The following is a 23,674-nucleotide window of genomic DNA, read 5'->3' on the forward strand; positions in this document are numbered from 1 at the left end:
GCCCTTCTCCGAAGACTCAGGGCGGCTTACAATCTAAGAAGCACAAATCAATGTGCTTAGCAATAGCCTTCATTGTATGTATATGCCTGCTTATTAGGGCTTTCGCCTCCCCCCACAAGCAGCATTATTACAAAGTCAGCTTAATTGCCCCCAACAATCTGGGTCCTCATTTTACCTACCTCGGAAGGATGGAAGGCTGAGTCAACCGAATTTATGTTGCTAAGTGAGTAATTTGTTAAGTGAGTTGTGCCCCATTTTACGACTTTCCATGCCACATTTGTTAAGTGAATCACCACAGTTGTTAAATTAGTAACACGGTTGTTATATGAATCTGGCTTCCCCATTGACTTTGCTTGTCAGGACATCGCAAATGATCACCTGACCTCAGGATACTGTAACCATCATAAATACGAACCAGTTGTCAAGCATCTGACTGTAATTCACGTGACCGTGGGGATGCTACAACGGTCATAAGTGTGAAAAATGGTGATAAGTCACTTTTTTCAGTGCCATTGTAACTTTGAACAGTCACTAAATGAACTGTTGTAAGTTGAGGATTACCTGTATTCAGAAAAGTGTTTTGTTTTAATTTCATGTATACCAGTATCTAGTATCCCAACTTTATACTGAAATGGTATTACTGGTGGTCAGGATTATCTGAGAGCAAAAGCAACATTAAAATGCTGCTTTTTTGCCAGAATTTGATTAAAAATTAGGAACGTACAGGAATAAAGTTTATGGATTTCATTAGGGAAAAACAACTATCCTTTCAAGACCATCAAGAGATTCTGACTGGGAAACATGGGTTGGAAAAAATCTATAATTTAAACCCTGGAGCAGTGACCCATATGAAGACTGCAGCAGGCAAATCTTTGTGTATACAACCTCATTGTTTCCTGCTGTAAAGAAAAGAATCCAGCTGAGTTATGTCTATGTAGCCTTCTGTTGAGCAAACCAATTCCCGAAAAAGCATTTAACATTTTTGGAGAGAGAAGATTTACTGCTGACACCTGCTACCGCAGGGGGCTCTCTCTTCTTTCTACTCTTATTGTATGAACTGAATATACACTAGCGTGATAATTGAGCATAATTTGCCAGGGTTCCCTTTGTGTTTTTACCACTCTGGGCAATGCAAGATTTCTCCAAGATCTTGAACTTCTGAGGATCGTAGGTAGCTGTCTTTCTTTTTGGTACTGCCTGTTTCGTCAGTAAGCAAAAGAATCTTGCAACATGTTTGGGTTTTTGAAAGCAACTTGCATATATCCACAGAGAATTGTTTCTGTCATCCCTTTTAAAATTTCTAAATTGTTAATACATCCACTTATGCCATTTTTTTTCCTGAACAGGTAGGCATCCTTCAAAACCGGGCTACTATCAGCCACCATTTTTACTATTCAAAATGTGAATGTGGAATATCTCTACAAATCTTGAAAATAAAAATGATACTAGTGCTTTATAATACTTGATTCCCAATTTTTAGAATAAATTGATTAATTTTGGTAAGGCAGGGAGCCTGACTGGTGTCAAGAGAGGTTTCCTTGTTAGCTACACATACAACACTTCCTTACTTAAACTAGTCATTCTGGTTTGGAATAAGGCAAAAAGGAAAAAAAAAATACAGACACAACAAAGAAGATCAACATTTTCTTTTAATACATATCCTGAACCCTTCATCTGCTTTCTTGTTTGCATATATAGTATCAAGAGAGAAAAAAAACCCTCAAACAGTGAATCTTTGATGAAAGTACTTTCTTCCAAAAAGCAACAAACAACTAATGTTAAGTAAGCAAAAAATTGGCAGAGTTATTAAAGCAAAAACAAAGCCAGTATCTTAGAACAAGCTTTCATAACAAGCTTGGTAACAAACTGAAACTTATTTCCAAATTTAAAACTGTTTTTACTGATGATATTTGAAAAGGAAATAAATGTTTCAGGCAACTAAACAAGCATTTTATATCATGTTTTCAAAGTACTGTGTCCAACATGCAACCATAGAATATAACTATAAAGGTGAAATTATCTGAGAAGGAAAATAAATCTTTTGTTTTTGCAAAAGGCGGGGTCTGCATTGTCACCTTTAAATGTGTTCTAGTTTGAATGTTTAAACTGGTCTAATGGAATCTGTTCCACAGTTTTCACTTATATCCAGGCTTTCAGGCTTTGGTAGATTCATTGATTTCCCATTAGTTCTAAAACAGACACCTGAATATGGATTAGAGTATTGGACTAACCCCACCCCACCCCCAAGGGTATGGGTGTGGGTGTATTCATAGTTCAATAATAGATCACATGTATTTGCAAGGCAGACCTTTATATAAAGAAGCAATCACATTAACTTCCTGGTAAGATAATTTATGGCCGCAATTTTCATTGCCTTGGCTCAAGAGCAGGCAGCCAGAAGTCGCAACCATTTCGTGCCTTCCAGATATTCTGCTGAAAGTCAGGAACAAAATAGTGATAGCTATAATTTGGCTCATTGGGGAGGGGGGTGTTTAAAAGATAAGGAGAAAAAAATGTGTATAAAAGCTCTGGGAAGGCATTAAGACCAACAGTCATACTTTAATTGCTTCACAATTATTGGGTGATTACTTCCTTGTGGTGGGGATAATAAGGGGGGAAAAATCTGTAGGCCTCTGAAGCTTAATACTTAATATCACCCAGTGTAAATTGTGGCAAATATTTTGGACCACCTATCATACATTTACCGTTTCTGCTTTCTGCAATTTTTAGAGACTAAGAAAGTTGTTTTCCACTGTGTTTTATATGTAAAGAGAAGTGCAAACTTGGAAATAAAATTGCTTGTCTATGAAGAGCCCAGCACCCCTATGTCTTCTCTTTGTATCACTATGTATATGGCAAACCTTTGACAATCAAGTAGTGTCAATAGCATAGCATGACTTATCTGTTAGAAAATCAGTTACTTTGTACCAATATTCAAATAAAATGTGCATATTTTGATCATCATATGAAGATACTAAAATATAAAAGGAAATATAATGCAGCAGTCTTTTGAGAGACTGCTGAAAGAGATCTGGATATAATAAAAGAGTGTATAAAGAACAAAACCACAAAAGAAAATCATATTTAAAATGAACACGTTGTGTAGCAATATGAATACTTCAACTCACTAAGTTACAATTAGTTTGATAAAGCATTGTATTAAAAAGAAACATTGAGTTTGAAGGAAGCACTAATGTAATTGATCAAGCTTGTTTTAATTTAATTGTGTTGAAGTATTTGTTTTAGAAAGGAAATCGTGAGTCTTGAAATAGACAACACTAATTTGGACGGTATTATGAGATCGGAAGGACTAGGAAGTTGCACAGGAAGAACAGGAACTGGAGTAATAGAAATGGAATGAAATGACGTCCTGCCAAGTAGAAGGCCATGAACTTGGAATGATAAGCAACATTTTTTTTATGGGCTGAGAATTAAGCTGGAAGTAACTAAATAAAGAACCAGGAATGACTACTGAGCTATTGATGTAATGTGTAGCTGGAAAACCAAAATCAGTTTTGGATTGATTACAGGTAGTTCTCGACTTAACAACCACAAATGAGCCCAAAATTTCTATTCTTAAGTGAATTTTGCCCCATTTTACGACCTTTCTTGCCACAGTTAAGTGACTCACTGCAATTGTTACATTAGTAACACAGTTGTTAAGTGAACCTGACTTGGCCACTGACTTTGCTTGTCAGAAGGTTGCAAAAGATGATCACATGACATCAGGGCACTGCAACCATCATAAATATGAGTCAGATGCCAAGCATCTGAATTTTAATCACGTGACCATGAAGAGGCCACAATTGTCATAAGTGTGAAAAACAGTCATAAGTCACATTTTCCGTGAATGGTCACTAAACGAACTGTTGCAAGTCAAGGATTATCTGTATTTAAAAATATCCAGTTAATACAGTTAAAAAGCAGACTACTGTCAGGTAACCCAATATGGTTGAGGGGAAAAAAGGGAAGGGTTGGCAGAATTGGGAACCAGTCCTAAAAGCACAGCTTAAAACTCTTTCAAATCTAAGTGTAACAAAATTGTATTCAACGAGCCTCTTCCCAGGAGCTTTTGTTAGCCTGGAAAGAGATGGGAATCTTTTCCCTGTGCAAGATACTCCTTTCCATCAAAATTTGCTTCATGAAATTCGGGGATCTTTTAGATCTTACTAGCTTATTTTGAACATAAACAGATAGTCTTCAGCACTGTTGGGATAAATTATAGACTATTTTCATAATCCCTGATGGATTTTTAACCTGCCTCAAACAATAATCAAAACTATCTTCATAGTGTAAAAATTGCCTCCAGTTCACAACGCCAAAGGAAGAGATGTAGGTTTCACTGATTTTTGTAAGGTCTCTGTAAACTACTTCTGGCAAGTCACATTTGGAAGAAGAGAAGTTCCCAAACGAGCACACTCCTAAAGAAATAATGTTCCAATAGATAGGATCTGCAGGGCTAATAAAATTAAAAGCAGATCTTCTCTCAGTGGAGAATCTGGAAAAGCATTTCTTCTTTGTTCCTTTACATCCTCTATTTTTCAAACCTCTGCAGCCAGCAGCCTTACATATGACACTTGAAACCCACTTTAAAAACATGTAGCTAAAATCTGTTGAGTGGTTTAAGCTTGGAAGGAGTGCTTTCTCCCATTTGAATCTGGTATCCGAAAGCCTCCACACATGATTCCTTAAAAGTGTGTCGGTACAAGGATACTCTGTAGGATTTTACTCAGAAATCATTTTAAATATACAGTTTGATTGAACTGAATTCCAATCGACAGTAGAGGGAATGATCTGGCATTTTTAATTTTAATTTAAGTTGATTCAGTGAAGCTTTTTCATAACACTGTATTTAAATTCTGATCATTAATCTAAAAGGAAAAACAATGAATTATTTTTTCTCCTTAACTACTTGGGTGCATCTTCATGAATCGCTCTATCCATGTTTGTGGGAAGGAAGATGTGAGGATTTGTGTAAACTCTGTGATCTACAAAACTTGGGAAACAGTGACTTGCTGTAGCTACAGTAAAGGGGTGCTGCTAAAGATATATTCCCAGTGGGGAATATATTTGTTCTCTCTGAACATCTGGATAAGGGAGTTACTTATGAACCCTATCATAAAATGCTGGCCAGCTGTTGTGAAATAAAGGCTGTTTTCATGTGTAACTTAGTGGTTGGGTCAGGAGAATTTCTATTTTGAGCTTGCTTTCTGAGTATGCCAGAAAACAGCAAGACATCATACTCTATGCTTGTTCTCCTAAGGAATTGGCCTAATCTTCTTAAGCATCTGAAATGAGTGTTCTCTTACAGTATTAGTGTTTGATTGAGAGGTAACTTATGCATAAAACCTATGTCTGGTTTTATGTAAGGAGATTCTCATTGATTTGAGCAGCAACAGAGACCCTAGGGCAGGGGTAGGCAACCTTGGCTCTTTTATGACTCATGGACTTCAACTCCCAGAATTCCTGAGCCAGCTTGGCTGGCTCAGGAATTCTGGGAGTTGAAGTCCATGAGTCATAAAAGAGCCGAGGTTGCCTACCCCTGCCCTAGGCCATGATTCTGAATATCCTTACATGACAGAAATCCTACATTATGAAAGAGAACCAGTTCATATTATTGTAAATAAAGTAGACAAAAGGTGGCACCTTTAGTAATGCACTCAGATCCTTAAAGAAAGAAAAACTGCTGTATGCTGTTCACCCATTTATGTGGGAAACGTTCTGTCTTAAATGCCTATAAAATATTTCATAGACCATAGGCTGCTTCTGAAGCTATTCAGTATGTTGGGCAAGAAGAATGCAACTAATTGGAGAGAAACTGTTACTGGCATTGAAAGCAATCGCTGCTGTCTGTGAAATCATAAAGCAGAGCTAATTTCAAGTTGGATGTTTCTTTTTTAAAATGTGTTCTGAAGAAGGAGCCTGATGAGTAAAACGCTTTTAGAAAATGTGAGAGATCCTATAAAAGGTAAACGAGTACAGCATTGGTATCCCTTATATTCAGTTCACTTCTTAAATTACTGTCTGAACATGATTTGCAGAAGAGCACAATGTTCTCTCCTCCAAGCTTCATCCTGGGAAAAGTGTGGAGAGGAGGTATTGAAGAAGAGCAAATCCCAATCTGTTTTTTATTTTCTCTGCAGCTGTCTTCTAGCTTTGAGTTCTGCTGGACTGCTACAGCTGGAATCATTTTATTGCTCTTACCCAGCATCCTTTTGCTTGTGCACACAGAAATGTTTTAATAGTCTTGGAAAAAAGTCAAAGTATGTCTTAGCAACCATAGAACAGTAATTATTATACCAGCAGCTGAGAGCAAACCAGGTTTCTGCTGTGCATTAAAAACTGGTATAAATTCCTTTACAGGTGATAATGGGTAGCTTACGCCAGTGTTGCAAATGAAGGATATTGAATATAGGTGTATAATTGGTTTGGCAGTAGAAAAGAATCAGGTATATCTGTGTTTGTGTATAGTGAGATAGAGACTGTAATTAACATTAATGGGGCAAGGTTATTTTACTATAAAATGTTTGTTTTGGCTTATTTTTCACTATGATAACAACTTGTGTTAGGCCTCTTGTTGGAATTATGTTTCCTGATTAATTTTTTGTTTTGTTACTGTTTTATTAAGGTGTTTTTTTAGGAACAAACCCATGCAAATTCATAGTCTAAAATGGAGAGTAAATAATTTACATTACATTACTGTAGTTCTTCCTGATGCTTAAAACCATATAGGCCAATATGTTGCTACAGTGCAGGATAAGTACACTGCACGTTCTGAGGACTGCAGGAATGCTTACGTTGGCCAATACTTATAAATTGAGTCTACCGAGTTTAGTGTGCGGACAGTGCTCAACTTTATGAACAAGTTACATTGTGTATAAGTCCATTTTGTTTGCAAGCCCAAGCAAACATGCCTATGTGGCATCCTGTAAAATAATCTTCTCTCAACTTCCAGGACCTTCTACGTTGGAGTTTGTGGACACATTTGTTTGCATCATCAAAAGTGTATAAGTAGAGTAATGTCTGTGTATGCTGCTGAAGTGAGCACAACTACCAGCTTTAGTAACGAGATCCTAAATGCAGCTAGATTTTCTTCAATGGGACATTAACAGATGCTTTCACCACAAATAGGACTGTGTCTTAGCCTCACTTGTATTGATTTTTTAAAATCAACCATGTTTTGACCTCGAAGAAAGAATTCATTGGATCAAAGCAGTTACACTTGATAGAAAACTATCTCCCTTTGTCTATGCTGATTGCTTGATCTTAATGGCTCTTTTAGAATAGCCTTCAACGGCTGCATTCTGAGAAAACGGAAATTGTGAAAAAATCATTTTCATACAGATAAGGTAGAATTCCCCACCCTGAATACCTATTTCCTGATGGCAGCTATTTTTCAGTTTGGTACCGCTTTACTTCAGTGGCAATTGCAAATGAAGTGTCCTTTGGGGATACACACATTCAGAGCATAGAGAACAGGCCTCAGTGCAGCTTTGATCAATGCACCTCCAAATAGATTGCACAGCCCTACAAAACAGCCCATCTCACGGTGGAATTGATTCATAATGTATGCAGCTAACTTCTCTGTTAACAGCATGAATGTTGCTATAGAGACACTTTGATAATTGATGGAACAGGTGACTTTCATATCACTAGTTCTGTTATAAAATGTAGACTTGGTACTCATATATTCTTGAATTGACAAGAAGTTGACTGAAGCATCTCAGAAATTCATCATCTAGTGAAGAACCCTTATGCCATGTCTAAAGCCCTTCAAATAATTTGGTTTTTTGGTGGTTAAGGCTTATAGTGTCTTGGCATTATTAACTTGGCACTTTTCCTACCTCTGGCGTTTTAGAAACCCTGTTTTATGTTTCTCAGTCTCTTGGTTTGACAGGAGTTTTTAACGTTTTGAACATTCTTTCCTTGGAAAATTTTAAGTTCACAGCCTTTCACAAGACTTCTGTTTTCTGAATGGAACTTTCTTCTCCTTTATTTTTTCTCAAAGCTCTTCCATGCATCCCCAAATCTATTCTGAAAGTTCATATACATTTTGGAGCAAATGTTGCAGGAATGTGAGAGAAAACTTCTGCTCCCCTCTTTTAAATGAATGGCCTTTTTTATGAAGCATTAATTGGAAACCATATTTCTCTACTTTTCATCTAACAAAATAAGATATCCCTGATCTGTATGATGCTTGATTCCCTCCATTTCTTTTTGATTTTTTTTAAACATTTTATGCTCTGTTGTATTCATTACCATATTTATTCAAGATAACAAGAATTGGGTATATTTGAAATATGTTGTTGACTTTTTTCCTTTCCATTCTGTCAGTGTGTGTATATCTATGTTTTAAACTTAAAATCATTTTCTAAATGATATTTAGAACAAAAGTAAATATTCTTTTTGTCCGTGGAATACATTATGTCTATTCTATTTGTTTATATATGCATTATATTTCTATCCCACTTCTATATGAAACCTTAAAGGGGGGGTTATGGGAGGGGGGGACTTCCCTAATTAATCTCCACTTCAATCATTCTTTTCAAAGGAAGTTGTGTTAAAGGAAAGAGAGATTATTTTAATTGGCTCTTTACCTTAAATTACAGCTAACATTTTTACTACAAAGGTTGGGTTCAGTTCTGTAATATGGATGTTGGACAACTCTGAATTTATCAAAGTATTACCTTCTATTGAATTAATAGAGTTTTCTCAACTTAAAAAGGCCATATTAAATTTTGAAGCGTGTTGGTCATACAACAAATACTTTAGATTATTATAATAATTGAAAATGTCTCATTTTTATGAAGGTGCTGGCAAGTATACAATATTCTTTGAACATTGACTTTGCCCGGTGATGTCTTATATATTAAGGCATGATCAAGACATTTATCCAAAAGTAGGCTAAACTCCTAAAGCTATCAACCTTATAGAGTTACATTAGTTATAATGGAAATGTTTGTACTACTTATAGTAATATCTAGATCTGTACTCTCTGTTCTGCAGAATTGAGACTTCTTAACTATATCATTCTACTCCACTACTGGCTATTAGAACAAGGGGAAATCGTGATTGATATTCTTGATTGTCAAGCAAAGCAGTCATAATGCTAATAAGGGCTTGGAAAAATGATTAATACTCATTCCGTTGTAGAGCAGTTTTCTTTGTGACAAATATAAGAACAGTTGTATGGTCACATACCCACATTGTGTGGCCTTGATATTTGTAGATCTGAATGGTTGCTTCCTTTCCTGCATCTCTGATAAACTAGATTTTGTCCACTGAGCAAGTACCTTTAAGGAATGATAGCCTCAAATTAATATGTCTTCTTCTTTACTTCCTCTTTCACTGCTTTGAGTGTCAAAGGACTTCCAGCATATTCATTAAAATTTTATTTTGATGCTGCATAAATGCAACCTCCATTTATTTAAAATAATATGTACATTATTTTAATGAAGTATGGTGCATTTTTAATTATGTATGGTACTTTAAATATCATATGCAACTTACTAACTGAAGTTCTAAACAACATTGCGGTGGATTTAATTTTATATAGGGGAAGTGAAGGGGGAAAAACCCCTAACAATGTATTTTAATCTTAAACTTTTCCAGGCAATTCCAGAAAATACATCAAGTTTGCTAATGAAAGATCCAATTTTCCAACATGAATCTCTAGCAAGCAATGATCCTCACAAAAACTTATGTATAAGACCCTCGGTCTTTGAAGATTTGAACACCAGAAGATTGTACTTCCACAACCAGCCAAACCAGGTAATCCATGAAAAGCAACTTGTATATGGAATGTGTCAAGATATACCTCTGAAATGCTACCAGAATTTTGTCTAGCAATATCACTGTTCCAGGTCAGACATAATAGAATAGAGGTTTCCCTGCAATGATGTGAAATGTCAGGAAAGAAACTGGAAGTTTCTGCTTTTAAACAAATCACAATTCTCACAATGATTTGGCCATAATGAGTAACTGTTGTTTGTTTAACAGCAGAAGCAGATGTTTTGAACTCGCTTCTCTGGCTTACATAATTAATTGGTGCTTTGGAGATTCCTCTACCCAATTTCTATGACAGATATTGTTTTTTCCCTCACCTCTCTCCCCCTCCACAAACTGTGGGAGACACAGTGGCTGTTATATTTTGGGATCAATTGTAATAACACGTGGTTAGCTGGAGCAGCTAACGGCTGTCCAGCAACCCAGACTCCAGGTCTCCAGTGCTGCTATTGGCTGTCCCTAGGTGGCAATGGTTGCTTTAAACCTATTGGCTGCCGCCTAGGGGCTAGGCTATAAATTGCTGCTAGTTGCAGCCCAATTCCCAGTTCAGATCCTGCAAGCAATAAACCATGAGCTTTGTTGAACTCACTTGCCTCGTCTCCTTTCCTGCGCGAAGAACCTGCTACATAACACTGGTGATGAAGGTGGGATCCTGCTTCCCAAAAAGAGCTGAAGTCCACTAGGGGAGAGACAGCTCATGCCTGGAGGGAAAAGGCATTTCCCCCCCCCCCATGGTCGACTAGCAAGCCATGCTAGCGACCACGTGCTCAGTGGATTCATTTCCTGGGCCTTGGGAAGCAGGATCGGAAACCACAGGAACCAACCGAATACAGAATGCCAAAGGTCGGAAGACTTCGTGAATTCAACGTCAAGCACCCAGAGGGATAGCCTTCCTACTTGTCCCAGGTAGAAAACTACCTCAGGGCGAACCAAATCACAGAAGAGGGGCTGAAGGCCGCCACGTTGCTCTGCGTGTGTGGACCAGCCACCTTCGACCTGGCTGAAAACCTCTTCGCTCCGACACCGCTAGAGTCGATTTCCTACACAGACCTCAAGAAGAAGCTGGGAGAACATTTTCAGCCAAAGATGTCAGAGATTGCCTGGCACTTCACATTTGATCAGCGAGTACAGCAACCCAGCGAAACAGCATCAGAATTTATTGCGGCCTTGAGGCAGGCCGCACGCCTCTGTAAATTTTCGAACCTTGAGGAGCAACTACGAGACCGGCTCTTCTGCGACCTGCGGAACTGAACGCTCCAACAAAGACTTTTTGCCAGACCGAAATTAACATTTTCAGAAGCTCAAGACAAAGTTATAACAGACAAGGCCTCCGGGGGATGCAATCCAAACAGTCCAGCCTGCCAAAACGAAACATGAAGGAACAGTCCACCACGAGGAGGCCAAGCGCTTAGAGGAATCTTCGGAGGAAGAGGATCCTGAAGTCAACAAGCTTCACAAGAAAACCGACATGCAGCAACACAGCAGAAAACAGCAAGAGAACACTTACAAGGCAGTTCTCTTACCTAGATGTAAAGGGTGCGGCGGCAACCATTTTTGCGCTGATTGCAGATTCCGGTCAGCCACGTGCAGGGCCTGTGGCAAGACAGGCCACATCACAGCGGTCTGCAGAGCTCGCCAGAGGGACCGGCCACCCGAACACCAGTCGGAAGATCTGACCAGGAAAGGTACCAGGGCCCAGGGTCCATTTAGTGTGGGGTTTTGCAGAAGCCATAGAAGCGTGTGCCGCACTAGGGCCCGACGCCCCCTCAAATTTAAACTCAAACTGTAACTTGTATTGTTTTTTTATTTAAGGTTGCTATGAGGTTCAACTCCCAGAATTCCTCAGCCAGCCAGCCAAATGGTTTAAACCAGGGGTCTTCAAACTTGGCAACTTTAAGACTTGTGGACTTCAGGGCTTTCTGAGGAATTCTGGAAGTTGAAGTCCACAAGTTTTAAAGTTGCCAAGTTTGAAGACCCCTGGTTTAAACCATTTGGCAAGAGTGACCAGTTGTAGTTTTCATTAGTTTGAGCCAAGTAAGTCATCCTGAATCTCAAATATCCCAACATAAGGTTGCTCTGCCCTATAATAGAGCATCTTGTCTTTGCCTTTGGCAGGGATGGGAGACGGCTATTTGCTTTTTAATCTTTGCTCATAAACTAGAACATTATAGCAAACTTACTTAGTGAAAGATGTTTCTGTCATCACCAGCCAATCCTTTAGAAGGCTATTTCTGTCTCGGTTTTGTGGATTTCCATTGGATGCCAGCAAAGTGAACAACTTCTTCGGTCCTGGCTACAATTCCTACCACAAGTGTTAATGTATTTATTAAGCAAGTAATCAAGGGGTTTTTTTCCTTCTAAAAGCATTTTGAAATAAATCAAGCCTGAGCTGCAAGGTTACTTTTACTTCTGCACCTGCACCAAACCTTACCTCTGCACGTTCACAAGGAACGTTGTAGGCTTAGCTCAACATGAATTAATTAAACCAAATTCTTTCTTTCAACCTTCCTAATCTGGCAGTGGAGGCTCGAAATTGTACTGCTAGAAATGTAGAAGAAATCAAATGGGAGAAAAAAAGCCTTTCTGAATCCTCTTGTGTTTGAGAATTGTGTGCTTCAAAATTGTGGACTTCAAGCAAAATTAGATGGTTTCTTTCACTGAATTAGATTTTTACTGGCAGTTTTTATCCCTCAGATATTGAACATGTACAAGACCTATAGGGTGGGGAAAAGGAAATACTGATGTGCAGCTTCCACTGACAGAAAACTGGATTCTGCCTTTATTATTATCAGATTTGCCTATGCCTAAATGACATGTACATTTAATTTTCGATTGTTGTCACCAGTGGGATTTGGGGGGGGGGGTCATTGCTTTTTATTGTTCTTTATGATAGGTTTTGATCTCTATAAGCTGCCCAGACTCACTGAGAGTTTATATGGGCAGCCACATAAATTTTCTTCAATTAATGTTCTGTATACACACAGTTACTGAATTTTCATTTTTCGCTAACTACGTTTTGTTTACTGTTCTTCATTGAACAGATTTCCTCTTCCTGTTTAAAAGAATACAACAGAAGAGCAGTTAATATCCTCAAAATAAGAGCAGTAGATAAAACAATTATTGAATATAATAATAAAATCATTGGAATGCAGAGCAGTACTTAAAAAGCAAGAGAGAAACCATATGGATTTTGGGGATGAAAGGTCATTGCAGGATTATCACAGAAACAGTTGCTGTGTGCTCAACAGTCAACTTGATGACTTTCACAGATGGAGTGGAAAGTAGAATCTTGAGTGTTGTAGTATAAGCTTACTTTCAGATTGTCAATACTAATATCCAGTGCTTTTTTGTGAAAGAAAAAGGTGCCGGAACTCACACATGTCATACAACCCGCCTTGCCTACCCTACAAGGTTCCATCCAAAAAAGGTGCCAGAACTCCGTTCTGGGCATTCTATGACAAAAAAAGCCCTGCTGATATCACAGATTGGCTCCAGACATGAATCGGTTGTCTATATAATTAAAACGGAAATACATATACTCAGACACATGCAGAGTTGAAATGTGTGCACTTTTTTAAAGGATAGCCTCCTATACAGTGCATTCAGCTGGGATATAACCAGAACTTGTGTCACCAGTGCAATTAAATTCATTAAATAAGATTACATTTGGCAAGAAGTCTAAGCTATAAATGCCATTGATGATGCCTCCTCTTCCAATGAAAAGAGCCAAGTCCAGGAACACTTCCCAGTTGCATATTTGGACTTTTAAGGGAAATGCAAATGCATCAGGTATAAATGTAAATTATTATCTGCAGAGAAACTGGCTTTAGATTAAGCTTCAGAATATTCACCCTTCTTTCTTACATTCCTATTTTCAGATATTCACTGGGAGGGGGTTCCCACCATTTCCTTCAGTTTAAAATAATGTTAGAACTGCATATCATCCGTAGCTTGATGTGATCCCAATCTAATTTTTAGATGCCTTCAAGGAATTCATATGAACATTAAAAAATGTGCTTCAGAATAATCCCCTTCTTGTTAATTTTTAATATTTAGACATGTACCTTATTTTAAAATGTTTTCTGTGAGAAAGAATGTGAACTTAATATAAGGATTATCAGCACTGCAACGCTTGGTTATTTGGACTGTTGAATAAACATTAAATATGGCAGATATATTCAATAAATTGTGCAGATTCTCCTGAGACATAAGGTGTTGTGACTTTTGCTTGTTTGAAGTAACACACTCAGTCATCAGCATGGTTATGTGTAATATTAAAGGCCTCTCTTTTCCTTTCTGTGTCCTCTCCTCTTTTGTAGATACCCCAGAAACCAGTCAGGAGCGTCACTTTTCAGGATGAAGAAGAAATTGTTCGGATAAACCCTCGTGATATCCTGATACGTCGCTATGCAGACTATAGGCATCCTGATATGTGGAAAAATGACTTGGAGAGGGATGAAATAGATTCCTCGCTGCACTGCCCTAAAGCAGACCATAAAAAATCGGACTATCTCTACCCATCTGGAGATGAACCTAAACTGAATTCCCTAAAAGATTGTAAGAGTTCTGTGGTACTCAAAACACAGCCTCCTTCTATCAAATTAAAAAAATCCAAAAAAAGGAAAGAGGATGGTGAGCGTTCTCGCTGCATATATTGTCAAGAGAGGTTCAACCATGAGGAGAACAGCCGGGGCAAATGCCAAGATGCTCCAGACCCGATTAGAAGGTGCATATACCAAGTTAGCTGCATGCTTTGTGCCGAGAGCATGCTCTACCACTGCATGTCAGACTCCGAGGGGGATTTCTCTGACCCTTGCTCCTGCGACACGAGTGACGACAAGTTCTGCTTACGCTGGCTCGCCCTCGTCACTTTGTCATTCATTGCGCCATGTATGTGCTGCTACCTCCCGCTAAGAGCGTGCCACCACTGTGGCGAAATCTGTGGATGCTGTGGAGGAAAACATAAAGCTGCAGGATGAAGCAGTTTACTGCGAAAATGGGCTGACAAGTCTTTATTGCTGGGAAGTATCTAATTCATGGAAGCTCTTGGCATGCAGAAGGGAGAACCCACCCTGTAGGAAAGGCCTCTTGTGGAAGACGTGTCAAGAACTGTTGCATTTGACCAATGCAAGCCATGCCTAATCTACTTTTTAAGCGCATAGGACAAGTGGTGAAGGAGTTCTTGCAATCTGAAGGCCTTTTCTTCCAGTTGGTCTTTGAAAGAAGTATAAACTGCAGTCCATACTTCAGCACTCTGTACATTTTGTGCTATAGGTGATGGGATGGGGGGGGAACGCTCTTTTGAAATAATGCATTTGGCAGAAAACTAAACCTGCACTAGGGACAGCTGATTGAAAACTAAAGGAAGTTAAATGTCTTGGCAGATATGAAAAAATTAAATTGATTTTCAGTGCAACTAAATTACTTATAAATAGTTTTGGGAAACAGTTTTATGTACAAATAACAAATGTTTATATTTAACAAAATATACGGTACAAATTGTTAAATCTCTCTTCCACTTTCCAGCTCAGCCGTTATGGACCATGTTTTCCAGGCACATTCCGTGATAGTATTTCTCAGTTTTAAATACTTAATATTTTTATTCAAATAGAGAAATCAATATTTTCAGTCTTATTTTCCTTCAACTACATTTTTGTATTAATTTTCCTCTGTACATTCTGGTAATCTGAAAGCCTTTAAATATTAATTATTGTAGTCTTGAATGACCAATGTTTTGTTAAGCACAGATATAATTGTCTAATGCTCTTATGAGAACATAACATTTATTTTTATATATAAATAACTCTAATTTCAATGTAATGGCAAGATTTTACCCCTCCCTTTCTCACAGCCAGCAGATTTTCTTTTAGGATTTCCTTCTAAAATTGTTGATGACAGATATTTGGGAAGAAAAAATTACCACTTTGAAATTGTTTAAAATATATACTTATGACTCTGTTTCAACTTGGTGCCAGTTATTTCTTTATATGTTTCCATTATTTTATTTTTATTTGACCTACCACAAGTTAAACTTATGCTATATGACAAATTCTAGTCCAGGTAGGAAAAAAAGTTTATTTCTTGTTGAATGAAAATGGATTTCATTTTGTCTTTGAGTTGTAGCATATTAATGAATATATTTAACTTAACATTTGGCTGTGTGTTCTAAATGCCATTTCTGGTAATTCCTAAATGTTATCTTATATGGCATAATAACCTAATTAAGCATAGAGGATTTTTATTAATAAAAGTTTAAAGCAGTGGAGCAGTCATTCATTCAAGAAGGTTAAAGGGTGTGGAGAATGGAGTAAAATATGTCTTTAATACGTTTTTGGATTAAAATTAAAATTTCACAATTTTTAATATCTGTCTTTCTTTAGAAAAATATACATGTTGACTTTGTTTTCTTAGGATCATGTTCCATCATACAGTTCCACTTCCATTGTACAATATACATTTCCCAGAGCCCAGACTTCAAAACTGAACAATTGTACATAACACTGTGTGTAAAATATCTTTTAAAAGGGGGCATTTATATTTTATACAACAGCTTGAACTGACAACATTGTGTACATAGATCATCTTGAAGTATTATTTCATATTGAAAAGAAGAGAAATATATTGATAAGTATAGGAAGTTAAGAGCTTCTTTCTAGTTTTGTACTTTTATCTAGAATAAATAATTTAAGGTGACTCTTCAGCAGCAGTTGCCTTTCCTGCATTTTATATCTTTAAAAACTCTTGCATAGGATGTCTTTCATGCTTCAAATAGTCAGCTAAACTTGGTTGCCTAGGCAGACTGTTCATTTTTTCCCCCAAACAAGAGGAAAAGGGAGAGGGAGAAATGCCTAATTTTTATTTCTTTAATGACATGAGAACGGCATAAATTGTGAATAGCAATGGGTAAAACATCCTCTTTTTTATTAAAGTGGGGCATGGCAACAAATAGCCACGAAAAGAACTTGCTGGCTGATCAAGATAGTGCTTTGGACATGCGTTTGTGTGTGTGTGTGTGTGTGTGCACGCACACACAATACATAATTTAGATATTTTAAGGAACAGCAAGTCTATGTCTGATGAGCACTAATCAGCTTAATACATTGGTTCCTGTAGTGCTTTGCACATAGAAATCTGCAGGGATTTTTTTCTCATAGAATGCCCAGAACGGAGTTCCAGCACCTTTTTTGGATGGAACCTTGTAGGGTAGGCAAGGTGGGTTGTATGACGTTTGAGTTCCAGCACCTTTTTCTTTTACAAAAAAAGCACTGGAAATCTGTATGTTTTAATACTTTTTCTGAGTACATGCATTTCAGTGTGTTGCAGGATCCAATCTGGAACGGTCACCAGGACCAGAGGACATTATCCTAAGACGTGTATATTCGCCTTCATTCATTTCATTGTGCATTTAAGTATTTTGCTGGTAAACATGTGTTATCCTTTATTACTGAATAAATTCTGTTCTTGGGAAAGGCATTTAAATACGAACACAATACTATAGGTTCTTTTTTCCCCCATTGAAATCATCCGAGGTAACGCATATATATATATTGTTTTTTAAAAAAAACTGGAGATGTTTGGAATTTAATATAGGACTGAAGCAGAGTTCCCTCTTAGAATAACCATTAGATTTTAACTTAACAATCTAATGACTCTCTCCTATTATTTAATGAGGTTTATTTAATAGTGTTTAATCATACATTTCAGTGGATGTTTTATCTGTACATTGGATGCATTTCTTGTTCATGTTTTTTTTTATTTTCACCCTACTTTGTCCAGAAAAGTATGATGAAAAGCCGTATTTTATAAAACATCAGTTCAGACACTTTTTAATAGATACAGTTGCCTGTTTTGATAAATAGCTGGAGGATATTTTTAGGCCTGGAAAAGTTCTTCCTGGGTTATTTTACATGAAAACAGCTCTTTTACTTGGGCACCACCTGCTGGAAAGAGATGATTTAGAAATTGTCATAGCATTAATTTAGTATAATCTTCCCCCAGGTAGTTACCAGGATCTGCTCATAAATATGCAGGTAATATAAGCAAGAATTTCTGGTTTAAATCAGTTCAGCAATCGTGACAAAATTCCCTTTCTGCTAAATTAGGATATTGAAAGAAAAACTGCAACAAGGTGGGAGAGAGAGCGAAACAGTAACTGTATGAGTCATAGAGTTTGCTTGCAAGCTCCAGCTGGCTTATTTGGAAGACCTTGGGGGGCTCTAGAGAAATGAAATAGACAAGCCTTATGTCTATGTCTAAGGTACCCATTCACAAAGTAGACTGTGTCTATAGAAGGTATTTTCTGGCATTTGATTCTACAGTGGAGATCAACCCCTCCTATTTAGCATTTGCAATTTCATGTCATTTTTGGAAGGATAATATTAAGCTTACAATTGCAAATTAATCAAGTATTAATACTTCTTTAAAAATGTTTTCATGCAAACATACATGGGCTTCAAGAAAAATAGTTATAGACTAACCTTAAAAAGTTAAAGATTGTTTTTCTCTGGAACATTAACCTCTGAGATTAATATATTCTTTAATTGACCTTATTCTCATTCCCCCCAAAACCCGATCATTGTTGATTGAGGAGTTTGGGAAGAGACTAGGAAGCCTGAATGCTTTCTTGAAGAATGTCCCCAGATAATAGCTATGAATACCCAGACTCTCTTGTATCATTTAAAAATAAGTAACTCAGAACATTATTTTCTTGGCATGTTTCTTGGAGGGGATCACAGAAAGTTTGTCATATTTCTCCTTTAAATCCAATGATGAGTTTTCATACAAGTCCAGCCTGTAAAGATACAAAATCTGAATCAATGTTTTTGTAAGGCTGGAATATAAGGTTTAAAGCTGGAATATAAGGTTTAAAAACAACAATATCCTTCCCCAATCCAGTATCCTACAAAGACTATCTGGACACATCTGGAGAAGGTTGAACTTGGAGAAAGCCAACCTTAAAACACAAGGATAGAACCTTTGTTAACCATCTTAATCCATGGTGGCTATTTCAGAAGACGTGTACGTTGTGACGGTTCACATATTTTGTTCCTTCTAAATTACTGTAGGTCATATTCTGCCTTTACAGAAGAAAATTTTAATTCTCATTTGAGTAACGTGTAATGTTTCTATTAATTTCTTCTACATAACACTACAATTCACAAATTTCACTTCTGCTGTGATAACTACAAGTGTGTGGTTAAAATGTCCATATGCATTTTAGTGCAGTAATTAAATGCCACTTAAATAGCATTAAATGGCATTTTGCCCCAACTATCCTTAATTTCAATAGTTGTCATTAGCTTTGAGAACAGAAAAAGATCTAGTGAAGAAACTTTATATTGGGAGCTGCAATGTAACCTAAATATAAAGTTTTCCCCCTTTTAATGAGGGGGAAATGTGATTTTATTTTGGTTAATGCCATTTGTTTTTCACTAATGTTCTCAGAAAGTGCCTCACTTGTGGATTATTTCCATTTTTAAAAATGCTATATCTTTATAGTAAACAATGTAGATTTTAGTTTCAATTCCATGCCATAGATGTATTTCTTTATGTATAAAAATATAACTGGCTATCCTTGAATAGATAATGTAAAATATGAGTTTAACTTTTGTTACTACAGTACACCTCTTGGAAGTTGACTTAGTGGATAATAACATAAAAGTTTTAAATTTAAATGTTTTCTGCAATTATCTGAATAAAACTATCAGGACATTAAACAGTGAAGTCATGGTTATTGCATTTAATTTGGGGGACTATTCTGAGTAGGATATCAGGAAAATACTGCAGAAAATTGTTAGCATTATGTAGCATTTCCACCAAGTTGGCAAGATGAGTCTGTTTCCTTCTGCAAGGCCTTGTACAATGCCTGTAAAACAAGTGCCCTGCACACTTATATAGCAGGAACACACAATACTGTAATTCATAAATCCAAACCATGATGAAAATGTGAAGCCATCATACAAAGACAGTTATATAAAGCCAAGCATATGAAATACAGATTTTTAAAAAAATAAATAAATAAAGCCAGCCAAAGATAAATTTGAGATTCCTGAAAAAATAAAAACATCGTAACTTTAGTGATAAAAAGATAGCAATTTCAAGTAAGTTCTTCAGGGAATATTCCATGAGCGAGGACGTACTGCTAAAAAGAATTCACAAATAGTCCATGCTTAAGAACAACGTGGCATGTGGAGAAGGGCTTTGAAAATGATTTCTGTAGCCAAACAGATGAGGTGAATAAATGAAGCAATTACTTTGGTACTGAGGTTCAAGGCATAAAAGGACTGTAGTTCAAAGCTGATGCACTGATCTTGGAAATGAATGGGAAATTAGAAAGAACACACTTAAATCTTCAAACTTCTTCCCTCTTCCATGTCTATTTTAAAACAACTCTATTAACAACTCGAGAATCCAGTTTAGAAGAAATCAGATTTATTTCTGAACGCAGAAGGAACCAGTTTGTCTAATGTGAAGGGTGAGGGAGGTTTGTCCCATCTTTTAAAGCACAAGGAATCAGATGTTGACACCTTTGAAACATGAAATGAAGCACTGCTAAATAAAATTATCCTTGCCTGCAGCAAAAGCATATCAGAAAGCTCACCAGATGCTCCTTGGCAGCCTGTCCAAAGGGTAAGAAGGACTACCAAGAAAACCTTTATTCAGTTCCTGTCAACCATTTCCTCTGCTCTGATGTTAGACAAGAGGAGAAAGATCTTAAAGCTCAGATAAGTCTGGAACAGAGAATAGGCCAAACAGGTTTGTTGTATGTTCTCCCAAATTTCAACCTTTGCACTGATAATGGTGATACTTCTCAAAGACTACAGTGAAATATGTCTGTTTGTCAAAAGCCCTATTGATTTTTAGGAGCTCTGTGGAGTTCAGCTGGACTTACATCTCAGGAGACAAATTGCACAGAAGTGTTTTTTCAGTTCTTCCAGTTTATTTCCAATCGGAATGGGATGCAGGGCAAAAGGCTCAAGGAAGAGATGTCTTTTGTGTGGATGAGCCACAGGTAAAGCGGAAAGAGAGCAGCATGAAGTTCAAGGCTTGTTTGTTTTTTAATGCTACCCTCTGTTAATCAGGTAAGATTTTTCAAAGCCACAGAGGCCATGCTTATCAGGAGAGCTTGCCAAATATTCAGCTTTCAGTGAATACTTAAAAGCATAAAAACCATGTGTTAGCAAACACCTGCAGCCTTTTTTATTTATTTATTAAACCTGCCTTTCTGCTGATGAAGGTATTATGTATCTCAAGCATACAAAAGGTAATTTTTGGAAATGACGTGTGTCTCACACACTTACAGCTCTTAGATTAACGTGTGGAAATTAATGTAATTAATGATGAAATGCACATGCCATTGAAATGTAAATTCCTTTGAAAAAATTAAAAGTTGTACTGGGGAGCAGCTGGCCCTTTAAATCTTAAGGCAGTCTGATAGCTCTAGAGCAGGGGTAGGCAACCTCGGCTCTTTTATGAGCCGAGGTTGCCTACCCCTGCTCTAGAGAGAATCACCTGCCCCATGAAGGTCAGTAGAAGGGGTAAAAAGGATTTGTCACTTTTGGGGTAGGAAGAGCTTTGGAGTTCTGCTGAATGAGAAAGTTGGCTGGAATCCTGGATGAGAGGGTGACCTCAGGTAAGGTGAAAATCATTTAGCTGTAAGTACAAGAGCACATCCAAAACTGGGAATAATAATGAGTCAGGTTCTATCTTTATTCAGAGAACAACCTCTATTCCACAAAGAAAGAATGCTTGATGTTCACCTAGGCTTTATATCTCATCCTATCTCATTTCACAAAGCATCCTCCTCCACAGATGTTCATTTTGGGGCTGCTCAATGGAACAAGTAAACAATCTTATTAAGCTACATCCATTTCTTAAGAGGTGATCAAGACTCCAGAACTGGGTACCCAAATTGATGGTTACACTTGTCCTAATTCTGTTCTATGCTCTGCATCAAAGAAGAGGTAAAACTGTTAGCATATCGTGTTGCTATAACAACAAAAATGACACTGTCAGCTGTAGCCAGAAAAAGCCTTCTTTATTTATACAGTACCATTAACTGGTGTAGCTCTTCATGTTTCATATTTATTAATCTACTTATTTATAATATAACTGATATAAAAAAATCTTAAAATCCACTTTAAGAAATATATATACAGTGCTTTTTTTGTAAACGAAAAAGGTGCCAGAACTCACACATGTCATACAACCCACCTTGCCTACCCTACAAGGTTCCATCCAAAAAAGGTACCGGAACTCCATTCTGGGCGTTCTATGAGAAAAAAAGCTGTGTGTGTGTGTGTGTGTGTGTAATTTTTTTAGATTGCTAACAAAGAATTAAAGGGAGACTTTGGCCTAAAGGTTAGAACAATTGCCTAAGGTGCAATCGGCCCAGGTTCTAATCTCAGAAGGGTATGGCTGACTGATGAGAACAAATAAGTTTGAAATGATCATATCAGTTTCCCTTTAATTCTTTGTTAGCAATCCAAAAAATTTACACAAATATGAGCTGTCACTGCTGTGACTACTGCCTGTGGAAGGCCTTGGGTTAGGCTGAAACAGGAAAAAAGATTTGTCCCGTGCTTGGGGCCTAAGCAAGGTATTCTAAATACTTAACAAACACTTAACACATATCTCCCTTGCTTCTCAGCTAACAAAGCGAGAAAGAGCCAGTGGCCTAAAGGTTAGAACAATTGCCTAAGGTGCAATCGGCCCAGGTTCGAATCTCAGAAGGGTATGGCTGACTGATGAGAACAAATAAGTTTGAAATGATCATATCAGTTTCCCTTTAATTCTTTGTTAGCAATCCAAAAAATTTACACACACACACACACACACACACACACAAAGCCCTAGGTCAGACATGTCAAACACAAGGCCCAGGGGCCGGATCCGGCCTGCGAAGTGGTTTCATGTGGCCCGCGAAGCCATCCTGGAAACAGTGAGGGAACGGCCCCCACTGCCTTGGCCCTGGCCCAGAGACCCTCCTCCTGCCAGAGACCCTCAGATCTTTCCCACTCCTGCCCAGGCCCCCATAGGCACCATTGATGCGAATGATGTAGAGCTGGCCACACCCACCCAGTAGGCCATATGCACTCTGGTCATGCCCACCCAGTAGGCCATGCCCACCCAGGCCATACCCACCCAGCCCCCTGAGGGCAACTGCAATGCTGATGCGGCCCTCAATGAAATTGAGTTTGACACCCCTGCCCTAGGTGAAGAGAACATACCTTCTCTGCCCAATCTAATCTAAAATAACTGGGAAGAGGCAGTCTCTCAGACAGCCCAGTCTCATGCCATGAAGGACTTGTCATGTTAAATCCAACAATTTAAATTGGATCCAGAAATAAACTGACAACCAATGCAGCTCACGGAAAAGGTGTAACTTGCCCTGTTCTAGGAGCACACGTAACTGGCCATGACACTGCATTCCATACCAGCCAAAGCTTCCAGATACTCTTCAAGCGCAGTCCCATGTAGAGTGCATTACTGTAGTCCAATCTGGAGGTCACTAGGACAGGGGTAGGCAACCTTGGCTCTTTTATGACTCATGGACTTCAACTCCCAGAATTCCTGAGCCAGTCATAAAAGAGCCAAGGTTGCCTACCCCTGCACTAGGGTATGAGTGAGTGTAAGCTGGGCCTGCTGATCCAGGAAAGAAGGTCACTGGTGCCTAAGAGGGAGCTGTGAAAAGGTCCTCCTAGCAACAACTGCCACCTGCTCATCAAACAGGAGTTGTGAGTTTAGGAGGATCCCCAGATTGCATACTGGATCTGTTTGGGCCAGTGTATTCTCATAAAACACCAAAGATGGCATGATCCTAGAACCAGTTGGCCTCAAAATCCAGAGCCACTCAGTTTTGCTAGGTTTTATATGATGTTCCCTATCC

At 37.9% G+C, this 23,674-nt stretch overlaps 1 protein-coding gene across 2 annotated transcripts in view; it reads left to right on the top strand.

The window, feature by feature from the left end:
• The window catches only part of SPRED1 (sprouty related EVH1 domain containing 1), an 82,685-nt gene extending 66,079 nt beyond the window's left edge, over positions 1-16,606 (top strand). For both annotated transcript variants that reach the window (XM_081345873.1, XM_081345874.1), the window contains exons 5-6: positions 9,613-9,771; positions 14,106-16,606. In XM_081345873.1, the coding sequence (XP_081201999.1) occupies positions 9,613-9,771; positions 14,106-14,765 (819 nt within the window). In that variant the 3' untranslated portion in view covers positions 14,766-16,606. The remainder of the gene's footprint in view (positions 1-9,612; positions 9,772-14,105) is intronic.
• Positions 16,607-23,674: the final 7,068 nt, after the last annotated feature.

Source organism: Vipera berus, assembly GCF_964194415.1.
Source record: "Vipera berus genome assembly, chromosome: 1".
NCBI lineage: Eukaryota > Metazoa > Chordata > Lepidosauria > Squamata > Viperidae > Vipera > Vipera berus.